The sequence below is a fragment of the Onychomys torridus genome, chromosome 4 (genome assembly GCF_903995425.1).
Source record: "Onychomys torridus chromosome 4, mOncTor1.1, whole genome shotgun sequence".
Taxonomy (NCBI): Eukaryota; Metazoa; Chordata; class Mammalia; order Rodentia; family Cricetidae; genus Onychomys; species Onychomys torridus.
The window spans coordinates 68,363,582-68,375,693 of record NC_050446.1 but is presented as its reverse complement, the minus strand read 5'-3'; the positions used below and the strand labels follow the sequence as shown (position 1 = coordinate 68,375,693).

General features: G+C 48.4%; 1 protein-coding gene across 2 annotated transcripts in view; it reads left to right on the top strand.

Annotated features, from left to right (window-relative positions):
* The window catches only part of Lrp4 (LDL receptor related protein 4), a 50,707-nt gene that overhangs the window by 29,081 nt on the left and 9,514 nt on the right, over positions 1-12,112 (top strand). For both annotated transcript variants that reach the window (XM_036183429.1, XM_036183430.1), the window contains exons 21-34: positions 1,002-1,191; positions 1,275-1,406; positions 2,746-2,886; positions 3,136-3,222; positions 3,328-3,499; positions 4,312-4,474; positions 4,589-4,814; positions 5,156-5,459; positions 6,214-6,432; positions 6,598-6,732; positions 7,537-7,645; positions 9,910-10,054; positions 10,287-10,400; positions 10,804-10,939. In XM_036183429.1, coding sequence (XP_036039322.1) covers positions 1,002-1,191; positions 1,275-1,406; positions 2,746-2,886; positions 3,136-3,222; positions 3,328-3,499; positions 4,312-4,474; positions 4,589-4,814; positions 5,156-5,459; positions 6,214-6,432; positions 6,598-6,732; positions 7,537-7,645; positions 9,910-10,054; positions 10,287-10,400; positions 10,804-10,939 — 2,273 coding nt within the window. The remainder of the gene's footprint in view (positions 1-1,001; positions 1,192-1,274; positions 1,407-2,745; positions 2,887-3,135; positions 3,223-3,327; positions 3,500-4,311; positions 4,475-4,588; positions 4,815-5,155; positions 5,460-6,213; positions 6,433-6,597; positions 6,733-7,536; positions 7,646-9,909; positions 10,055-10,286; positions 10,401-10,803; positions 10,940-12,112) is intronic.

Sequence of the window (12,112 nt, the reverse complement as noted above, 5' to 3'; positions counted from 1 at the left end):
TCTTGGCGTTTACAGCAGAAGAACAACGAAGAGACCCTAGTGGGAGACAAAGACACACACATGAGGTTGTCCTCTGATTTCACACTGGCACTGTGGAGTGTACCCATAGATATCATACACATACATTTATTTATAATAGTAAATAGTAAATACATTTAATATAATTAAAATAATTTGGCACATTACTGTATAGTCCACACTGTTTGATTTCATAACACTTTCTTCAGTTTACTCCAATATCTAATCCAGAATAACCCATTGCATTTAGTGACCCCCCCCGCCTCCCTCTCTGAGGGCCTTGCTCTGTAGCCCAAGCAGGCCTCAAACTTGGGCAGGCTTCCTGCCTCAGCCTCCTCGGTTCTGGGACTGCAGGCCTGTATCAACAAGCCCAGATCTTTACCCTATAATCTGGTTACCTCCTCGGACTTTCTTAACCTTGCTATTTAAAATAAAACCATTTCTTTTTTTTTTTTTGAGCTGAGGCTCGAACCCAGGGCCTTGCACTTGCTAGGTAAGCGCTCTACCACTGAGCTAAATCCCCAGCCCATAAAACCATTTCTTTAGTGTGTGTGCTGGTAGAGCACGTGTGGGGGGCAGATGACAATTGACAGGGTTCTCTCCTCCCACCTCAGGTCGCCACGTTGGTGGGTGACAAGCACCTTTACCCACTGAGCCATCTTGCCAACCAGTCTTTCCATTTTCAAAAAGGAAAAGTCCCTTTCTTTTATAAGATATTATGATATCTATTTTGCTTGCTCGGTCAAGGTGGTGTCCATTGTAAAGTTGCTAATTTTCCTTGTGTGATTGGAGCCAAGACACATTGGCAATATGTAAGTGACATTACAGTAATCACACAGCGCTCAGGTAGGTGCTAACACATGCTGGCAGACACCAGCTAAGAGAGGCGGGCTCGAGGTCAAGGTCACACAAGAAGTTGCACATTTCTGAGCTCTTGCTTGCTCCCTGTACTGTTGAGTGATACCACTGTTGGGGCCTGCCAGGTGCTGATTGGAAGTCAGCTGCCCCACCCTTTTGGGCTGACTCTATATGGACAGCGCATCTATTGGACCGACTGGCAGACCAAAAGTATACAAAGCGCTGACCGGCTGACCGGGTTAGACCGGGAGACGCTACAGGAGAACCTGGAAAACCTCATGGACATCCATGTCTTCCACCGCCAGAGGCCTCCAGGTGAGCAGCCATCAGCAGCTGCTAGCTTCTCCCTCCGCCTTCGCATGCCCTAGCCTCTACAGTGACAGTTCCCTCTTCTGCAGTGATGACGCCCTGTGCTGTGGAGAACGGTGGCTGCAGCCACTTGTGTCTCCGGTCCCCCAACCCAAGCCGTTTCAGCTGTACCTGCCCCACAGGCATCAACCTGATGACTGATGGCAAGACATGTTCCCCAGGTGAGCGAAGCACCGCCTGTTTGGGTGGAGACGGGGTTGTCCCTCCTCCGCAAGAGTCCTCCAACATGGTCTGAGAATCTGTGAGTGTCACTTCTCCCAGAAGCTTAGAGGACAGAGCGGGAGCTTTGAGAAAATGGAGGCCAGGTTCTATTGTTCCTTACGGTCTTCTTGCTCGTGAGAAGGACTGTCCTGTCTCAACAATTTCAGCTGCCGCAAAGTTATAGTATGGTTCCTTTAGAAGGAGACTCGGGCTGGAAAGATGGCTCAGAGGTTAAGAGCACCAACTGCTCTTCCAAAGGTCCTGAGTTCAATTCCCAGCATCCACATGGTGGCTCACAACCATCTGTAATGAGATCTGGCGCCCTCTTCTGTATAATTAATAAATGAATGAATAAATGAATGAATCTTAAAAAAAAAAAACAAAAAAAACCTCTGAACTTAAAAAAAAACAGAAGAAGAAGAAGACTCTTCACTTTCTGCACAGACTTGGTAAAAGATGTGCCACTTTTGTGAGCACAGGACCTATGTGTCCTGTCTCTTGTGACAGCTTTTGTCTGAGTGTCTCAGAAGTAGGGCCTGGCTACTCAGACGTTGGGGGTCAAGGTTTCTCCTGGAAGATACTGTGCAGTAGACTGTGTTTGAACTCTAACCTCCTGAAGAATCTGACTGCCTCTTAGCTTGTGAATGCAGCTTCTGGGCCCTTTCTCTTCTTTTCTTAAGCTTTGTGATAAAAGGGTCTTTCAAAGAGGGCTGCTGCTACAATCCTGTTCTTTATTACACTCACGCTTAATGTTGCGTGTATGTATGTGGAACCAGAGGATAACTTAAGATAGCCTGTTTTCTCCTCTCACCATATGGGTCCTGGGGACTGAACTCAGGTCATCAGGCCTGGTGGCAAGCACCTTCACCCACTAAGTCATCTTGCCAGCCCTCCTTCCATAGTATAAATGAAGAGGTGATAAACGCCTGTAATCCTGGGAGAATCAGGAGTTGAAGACGCTCTTCATCTACACAATGAGGCCAAGGCCAGCCTAGGCCATATGAGACCCTTTTCAAGCTCTCCTACCCCCAAAAGGAAGTGCCATTTATGTGTATGAATGAAGCCTAGTGCTCAGTGCTTTATGTATGTACATTATTTCTTTTAATTCTCATAGTCATCCTGTTATTATCCCCATTATATAGAACAGAAAACTGAGGCTTAAGTAATTTTAGTAATTTGCCTAGGATCACACAACCAGACCAATAGCATCAGACTCTGGGCTTCAGTTTGCCTGCCTCCAGTCCTCTCGGTGGCTCTCCTAGAGTGATGTCCTCCCTCCTCCTCTCTCCACCTGGGCAGGCATGAACAGCTTCCTCATCTTCGCCAGGAGGATCGATGTGCGCATGGTCTCCTTGGATATCCCTTACTTTGCTGATGTGGTAGTCCCAATCAACATGACCATGAAGAATACCATTGCCATTGGAGTGGACGCCCTGGAAGGTCTGTGTGACTCTCCTTCCCATCTGCATTCCTGTGCCCGATCAAAAGCTGTCATTGTCCTTTCTCTCTCACCTGTGCCGTCTGCTGTCTGTCTTTGCCAAGAGCTGTCCTGCTATGACCTTCCTCCCCTTCCACTGATTTGGGATGATAGCAGTCTTTGCTATGCCCTGATGTCTCGGGCTCTGGATCCGGTGTGGGTGCCACTGTGGGCAGGCAGGGCCTGGGGTTGAGTCAAGCTTTCCCTCTCAGGAAAAGTGTACTGGTCTGACAGCACGCTGCACAGGATCAGCCGTGCCAGCTTGGATGGCTCACAACATGAGGACATCATCACCACAGGTGAGCTTTCCCCTCCACCCAAGGGCCACCTGTCTGGCTAAAGAGCAGGGGACTACCCCATCTGCCTGAGGGCAGGGGTCAGTGTGTTCTTCTGATGTCCTGTAGGTCTGCAGACCACAGATGGACTTGCAGTGGATGCCATCGGCCGGAAAGTGTACTGGACAGACACGGGGACGAACCGGATTGAAGTTGGCAACCTGGATGGGTCTATGCGGAAAGTGTTGGTGTGGCAGAACCTTGACAGTCCCCGGGCCATTGTACTATACCACGAAATGGGGTGAGAGCTGGCTTTATCACTCTGGATAGCTGAGTGGACTACACTTAGCTGAGACCCCGGATAGGTCTAGGTGCACAGTGGACAACGCGTTACAGGAGCGCTGTGAGCCCTGGAGGTCACTGTAGACTGACCCCTGACCCAGGATTGTTCCACTCCCTTGCAGCTTCTTTATTGTATCAGCGTAGTGTACAGCTTTAAAGCATGATCCTTGCCATCAGAAGACAGGAATCAAGGGCTGGGGAGATGCGTCAGGTAGGAAAGTGCTCGCCACACGAGCATGAAGACCTGAGTGTGGAATCCCAGTACCCACATAAAAAGCCAGGTACAGTGATATGTGCCTATGATCCCAGTACTGGGGAGGCCGACAGGAAGACCCCTAGAGCTTGCTGGCCAGTCAGTGAGCTACAGGTTCAGTGAAAGATCTTATCTAAAAAAAAAAAAAAAAAAAAAAGGTAGAAATTGACTGAGGATCGTCCACCTCCAGCCTCCAGCCTCACATGCACACACATGTGCATGCACCGGCATACACAGGTGCACATGTTCAAAGAACAAGATTTAGATTCTTTCATGTGTGTATTAGCTTCCTCACTGGGGATCTAGTGTTTGAACTTTCTGATCCTTATCCACTTTCTCCCTTGTCAAGCAAGGGTGACAATAAGAACACATAACTTGTCACCCACCCTTGCAAAGTGAGCTAATGCATGGGAAGTGTCTGGCGTATTGCAGGAACTCACAGCATGTTTGACGTACTGCCGGTGTTCACAGTATCCAGGAGCTGTTGGAATAACCAGCTGCTTTACTTCCTCAATCAGGTTCATGTACTGGACAGACTGGGGGGAGAATGCCAAGTTAGAACGGTCTGGAATGGATGGTTCAGATCGGACTGTGCTCATCAACAACAACCTAGGATGGCCCAATGGGCTGACTGTGGACAAGGCCAGCTCCCAACTGCTCTGGGCTGATGCCCACACTGAGGTGAGAGCCCTGTCACTGCTTCCCGGGAGCCTGGGAAGATGGAAGATCTGTCCAGGTTCTTCAGCGAAGGCTCCAGGTGGACTAATAGCCACCTCTCCACAATCTCCTCCACAGAGAATTGAGGCAGCCGACCTGAATGGTGCCAATCGGCATACATTGGTGTCACCAGTACAGCACCCATATGGCCTCACTCTGCTCGACTCCTATATCTACTGGACCGACTGGCAGACCCGTAGCATCCACCGGGCTGACAAGAATACTGGCAGTAATGTCATCTTGGTGAGGTCCAACCTGCCAGGCCTCATGGACATCCAAGCTATTGACCGGGCACAGCCACTGGGTGAGAAGACCCCTGGGGCTTTGAGCCAGAGCCTCTGGATTTCTGGGGCTATGGCAAACAGGATACAGCCAGGGCACAGAATTACTTCCAATCAGAGGGACTTCCTAAGTCCCACTTCCAGGCTAAGTCTTTTTGCCCTCTAGGTATGACCATACCACAAGTCTCTGACGCTGCTACCTCCAGAATTCTCAGAGATACTTGCTCTACCTCACACATTGTCTAACACTGAATCTTGTCACTAATAGTGGTGAACAGTCAGTCATAAGAAACTAGGTCCTTTATGAGAGAGTCTGCCCACCTCCCTGGCTGGGCATGAAAGCGCGATGCTCCTCTCTCACCAGGTTTTAATAAGTGTGGCTTGAGAAATGGCGGCTGTTCCCACCTCTGCTTACCTCGGCCTTCCGGTTTCTCCTGTGCCTGCCCCACTGGCATCCAGCTGAAGGGGGACGGGAAGACCTGTGACCCCTCTCCAGAGACCTACCTGCTCTTCTCTAGCCGAGGCTCCATTCGCCGTATCTCGCTGGACACCGAGGACCACACAGATGTGCACGTTCCTGTTCCTGGGCTCAACAACGTCATCTCCCTGGACTACGACAGTGTGGATGGGAAGGTCTACTACACAGACGTGTTCCTGGATGTTATCAGGTATGACTGGCACTGGAACCAGCAGGGGACACAGACCTGCTTCTGAACAGTCAGGTGTGAGGTTGTGCTCTCTGTTGACAACTAACTAAACTAGATGCCTTGGCAGTGTAGAAACAGAGTTGTAGTCCTGACCACTTCACAGCACGCCACACTTCTTTCTTTCTTTCTTTCTTTCTTTCTTTCTTTTTGTGTTTTTTTGTTTGTTTGTTTGTTTTGTTTTTTGTTTTTTTTGTTTTTTTTCAAGACAGAGTTTCTCTATAGCTTGTGGAGCCTGTCCTGGAACTTGTTCTGTAGACCAGACTGGCCTTGAACTCACAGAGATCCACCTGGCTCTGCCTCCTGAGTGCTGGGATTAAAGGTGTGCACCACCACCACCACCACCACTTGGCTCCTTTCTATCTTTATTCTGCTTTGTGCTAAAGACTGAACCCAAGACCAGTGCTATGCCACTGAGCTACACTCCCAGCCTCAATGTACTTGTCTCATAATCACCCAGGTAGCAATCCTTGTGTCCTCACAAAGATACATTCACAAATGAATATATTATCTATTTGTCTTATGGTAAAACATGCATTCAAACCCTTTACTACTTCCAATTTGAAGGAAACACTCTAAGAATTCACTCTCTCATTCATTCTCCATGCTGCGTGCTGAGGAACATTATTTTATCCCTGTCTATGGAGCTTATGAGGAGTTCCAGGGTATTATTTCTGGTTAGTCTGGTTACTCACACAATCCTGTATTGTCTCCCAAGGCGAGCTGACCTGAATGGCAGCAACATGGAGACTGTCATTGGGCATGGGCTGAAGACCACTGACGGCCTGGCAGTGGACTGGGTTGCCAGAAACCTGTATTGGACAGATACAGGCCGAAATACCATCGAAGCGTCTCGGCTAGACGGTTCCTGTCGCAAAGTGCTAATCAACAACAGTCTAGACGAGCCCCGGGCCATTGCTGTCTTCCCCAGAAAGGGGTAAGTTCATGTCTAGCAGGAAAGAGATCCAGGCTGGAAGGGTCTGGTAGAGAGAACCTCCTAGATAGTGCTTACCAATTAATGGACCGGTGTGTCCACTCTGTTCTGTCAACCTCTTGGCACCATCTCCCCATGCTCTGTGACAATGGCACTACTGTGTCTTAGGTACCTCTTCTGGACAGACTGGGGCCACATTGCCAAGATCGAACGGGCAAACCTGGATGGTTCTGAGCGGAAGGTCCTCATCAACACAGACCTAGGCTGGCCCAATGGCCTTACCTTGGACTATGATACCCGCAGGTGAGAATCCTGTCCCCAGTCACCTGGAAATGTCGTGGGTCAAGGAGAGGACAGAGATTGACATGGGGAAAAGAAAAGGTGGAGAGCTCCTCGGTAGACAGGGAAGAGGAAACCATGAGAAGAATGAGATAATACAGTCTTAGCTCAGGAGTTGTTGAATCCAGCCCTGGGCCCTCTGTGGGGTTTGGTCTCCTCAGTTTACAAGTGTTTGAGGACCTGGATTTACAAGTGTTAGTAGACAGAGTGTGCCCTATTTTCCACATCCATTTAGGGGCTGGTTCTTAGATCTGTTGCTTACCTGAGGAAGCAACAGGTTCTGGAATGGCACCTCCTTCTCTAGATTAAAAACAACAACAACAACAAACAAAAACAAATGTGAAAATGAGAAGGCCAGAGGGGGGTGGCTTCTCCTTCCTGCCCACAGAGGAAATGAACTAAGGCCACCTGGGGAGTTGGTAGGGTACCCTCTTCTTTTAACCTTGCTTAGGGCCACATGGCCGGAGCTCTCTTTCGGAAGACCATTTGTAAAAATTTGGGCTTAGATTTCTGGATAGGACCCGAAGGGTGATCAAATTGCCAGAGGAAAGGCTGAGGGTGGTTCCTCTAAGATGGCTGGAGTCTCCATGTCTCTGCTGAGCAGCTCTGGCCTCCCTGCTTGGGAACTACACCTCTTTTTTCAGTTGGGACTCATAGGGAAGGGGTGTTTCCTGACTGTGCATAGCACCTGTCAGTCCAGCTCAGGAAGGAACAGAGAGCCCTTATGACCCCTGCATGCATCTGCTACCCTTCTCCTTTTCTTTGCAGGATCTACTGGGTAGATGCCCATCTGGATCGGATCGAGAGTGCTGACCTCAGTGGGAAGCTGCGGCAGGTCTTGGTCAGCCATGTGTCCCACCCCTTTGCCCTCACACAGGTACTGGCTCAGGAGAGAGCTAACTAACCTGAGTAAATAACTGGATAACTTTGAACAAGACACAGAACCTCTGTAGGTTGTAGTCGCCTACAAACAAAGTAGTTAAGTCATAACATCCTCCTAAAGTATGCAGCAGGTGTGCACAGGGCCCGGCGCACAGTAAACACTAAATGCATTCTATTAGTCACAGTGGTCACTTCGACAAGTCACCTGGCAATGGAAGGGAGGAAAGGTTCATTTCAGCTCACAGTCCAAGGGGCCATCCGATCAGAGGAGCCCTGGTGGCAGGAGCGGGAGGCGGCTAGCTGGTCACTGTGTCTGCAGTCAGGAGACGGACACTGATGGGCGCTGTGCCCAGCCACCGGTCTCCTTTTTAGTCAGGCTAGGACTCCAGCCCACCCACGTTTAGACTGAGTCTTCCCACCTTAATTAACTTACCTAGAAACCTCAGGGACAGCCCCTGAAGTTTGTTTCCACAGTGATTCTAAATCTCCTCAACTTGACAATCAAGAATTAACCATCAAATCATGTGAGGTGGCTTACGGGGGCAGATGGATCTCTGTGAGTTCAAGGCCATGCTAGAAGGGGATACATAATAAGACCCGTCTCAAAAAAAGATTAACCATCGAATGTAACCATTTCAGTTACTCTTAGTCATCATTTTGGGGAAGTTCAACACAGTAGATTATCCTGAGAGAACTATGTGGTAGCATATGGTTGTAATTCCCCAGCTGTTAGGAGGTGGAGGCAGGGGGATTAGGAGTTCAAGGTCATCCTCAGCTACACAGCTAGTTCGAGGCTAGTCTGGGCTATATGAGACCCTGTCTCAAAAAAAGGGGGAAAAAGATAACTTGGGATAGAATAAGGAAGACTGAGTCTAAGCAGATTCTCAGACACTCGTATTCTGTTTACTTGACAAACATCATCCACTCTGTATTCTTTCCTTCTTTCTTAAGATTTCTTTGTTTATGTGCGCAGTGTTCTTCCTGTATGTGTCCTTGCAGGCCAGAAGGGGGCACCAGATCCACCATGAGCCACCATATGGTTGCTGGGGATTGAACTCAGGACCTCTGGAAGAGCCGCCAGTGCTCTTAACCTCTGAGCCATCTCTCCAGCCCCACACTGGCATTGTTTCTTTTTGATGCCAGGGATTGAACCTGTAGCACTCTGCCACAGAGCTACATGCCCAGCCCTGTGTTGTGTATCGTCAGGTTTACCTGATGACAGGCTAATCCTGAATATATTTTCTCAACTACAAGTGTCCTCCAGAATCTCTAACATTCTACCACCAAGGAGAAAGAGAATAATAATGCTTTCATTTCCCCTTTCACCCTTGGCTGAGAATCTTACCAGCAATGCATGGTCAGGAAACTGTCCACAGAAATAAGCAGATTGGAGTCAGGGCTCTGAACACAAAGACCAAAACAGCCCAGGCTGAAAAGAAGCTCTGGATTCCTGTTTGCTGGGTAGTGAGCTGTTCATTCATTTGACTGAGGACTGAGCATAGGTGCTACAGACTCAGATAAACCAAGCACATTCCTGTCCTTGAAGAAATGAATTGGACTGGGCCTGAGATGTATGGCTCTAACTCTAGCACTTGGGAGGAAGAGGCAAGGGTTCTTTGTTTGTTCATGTGTTTACCTGCTTGTTTTTCGATACAGGGTTTCTCTGTGTAGCTCTGGCTGTCCTGGAACTCACTCTGTAGACCAGGCTGGCCTCAAACTCACAGAGATCCGCCTGCCTCTGCCTCCTGGGTGCTGGGATTAAAGGCGTGCGCCACCACCTCCTGGCAGCAAGAGGTTCTTCAGTGTGAGGCCTGCCTGGGCCCGCTCAGACTAATCTGGGATCAGTCTCAAAAAAACAAAACATAGCTAGGCCTGGTGGGGTGTGCCTATCATTCCTATCACACTTGGGAGGTGGAGGCAGGGAGCTTAGGAGTTCAAAGCCATTCTCAGCTACATGAGCCGCTGCCTCAATAAACAAAAACAAAGCAGATAAACAATCAATCAAACAGACAAAACTGAGTAGTGTGGAGCAGACAGAAACACAATTTACTGCTGAGTGTCCAAACTCCATGTGGAAGTAGAGGGGAGAGTGTACTCATGAATTTGGAGTGACTTCCTGAATGTCTGGGAGGACACAGAATCGATCTGGGGTCAGAGACAGAAGGCATTTCAGCGGAGGGAGAGCACACATTGACACACAGAAATGGCACCGGGGTCCAATTTCTGAATACTTCTTCTTTTGGGTTCTTTATTGAGTAGCAGGACAGGTGGATCTACTGGACAGACTGGCAGACCAAGTCCATCCAGCGTGTCGACAAGTACTCGGGCCGCAATAAGGAGACAGTGCTGGCCAATGTGGAGGGACTCATGGACATCATCGTGGTGTCCCCTCAGCGGCAGACAGGTGGGCCCCTGGGAACTGAGCCCCTTCCCTCACAATCAGTGGGACTGGCTCTGGTCATCCCAAGGACTGTGAGTGGCTAACATAATTAGGGCCACAAGAAAACCTTGTGATCATCTCCCTCCTGCTCTATTGTCCTGGGAGTGGGAGAGCCCTGGATCTCCTCCCTTTTGAGAAGGGTGAGACTGGGAGACCCTATTCTGTCTCAGACCAGACACATACGCTTTGCCTCCAGGGACCAATGCCTGTGGTGTGAACAATGGTGGCTGTACCCACCTCTGCTTTGCCAGAGCCTCTGACTTTGTGTGTGCCTGTCCTGATGAGCCCGACAGTCAGCCCTGTTCCCTTGGTGAGTCTCTAGAGGAGCCTCTTGGAGCATCGGGGCCCTTGGAAAGGGAGGGGGATGGCAGCCTCTACTCTGTCCTTTTAGGTAGCATCCTAGAGGTATAATGTAAATGAGCTGGATAATTGGGCTTTGTAATGCTCATGCCGGGCTTTGTCTGGCCTCTGGCACTTATTAGAACATCTGGACTACTGATGTTTTGTTAGAGATCATCAGATCATCTCTATTCCTAAGTGATTTTATCTAGAATCGCTAATACTAAATCCAAGTCCTTTTTTTAAAAATTTATAGCCATAAATGAAAGTACCTAGGGTTAGGAAATCTGAAAGATTCTGTCAAGGCTTCTGGCTGCTACTCTTGAACCATATTTGGTTTCTAGCAGCCCATTCCAATCTTCTTTTCTCTCCAGTACCTGGCCTAGCGCCTCCCGCTACCAGAGCTACCAGCGTGAGTGAAAAGAGCCCAGTACTACCCAACACACTGCCCACCACTTTGCATTCTTCTACCACCAGGACCCGCACAGCTCTGGAGGGGGCAGGAGGAAGGTAAGTAGGGTCAGGTCAATACAAGACTGGGAGTCTGGATTCAGATCACCGTGCCCTACTGGTAGAAGAGCATCGTCCCAGTTTCACACACACACACCCACCCCTTTATTAAATAAGCAAACAGAGCCATATACTGTGTTCAAATCAAGCATAAAATATATTTTATTAAATTTAATGTGCTAACAACTAGAGCTTACAAGTAAATGACCTGACTTCAGTTTTGAAAGAAGAAACAATAGCTCCAAAATAAGTACTCTAAACTCAGTGTCTCCAAAGTCTAAGATTTGTATATAGTCAGGGGCTAAGGTGGCTCAGTGGTTAAGAGCATTGCCTGCTTTTCCGGAAGCCCTGAGTTCAATTCCCAGCAACCACATGGTGGCTCACAACCATCTGTAATGAGATCTGGCGCCCTCTTCTGGCCTGCAAGGACACATGCAGACAGAACACTGTATACATAATAAACAAATAAATCTTTAGAAATAAAAAGATTTGTATATAGTCAGATGCAAATGCTATCTGCCCTATTCTCTGTGTTTTGTGTAGTTTGTAAAGAAAACAAACATCCAACTGTGAACATGTGTGAAATGTTCTAACTTTGAAATGTTATCCAACATCTTTAATCGTAGTTTTCTTTAGAATCTTTCTGCTGTTTTCACAGTGCTGGAGAGTGAACTTCACACATGCTAGGCAGGTGCTCTACTGCTGAGCTACACTTCTAGTTCCTGGGTTTATCTGGAGAACATCTGGACCTTCCTCAGAACTTTTTCCCCCTGTGTATGCACATACATGTTTCTATGTGCATGTAGAGGCCAGAGGTCTTCCTCAGTTGCTTCCCATCTTGTTTTTTGAGACATGGCCTCTCCTTTACCTTAGAACTCACCAACTGTCTAGGCCAGCAAGCTCCAGGGCTCCTCCACCTGTTCAGCACAGGGGTTACAGGTATTTGCTGCTACAACCAGCTATTTACGCGGGTGCTGGGACTCCAAACTCAGGCCTGGCAAGAACTTTATCCATGGAATCATCTCCTTGGCTCCTTGGGCCCTCTGTTTTTGTTTTGTTTTGTTTTGTTTTTTAATACTCATAGAATTCAGCCCCTTGTTGCTTTTTTTTTTTTTCACTTGAGACAGGGTTTTTTGGCTGTCCTGAAACTCACTTTGTAGACTAGGCTGGCCT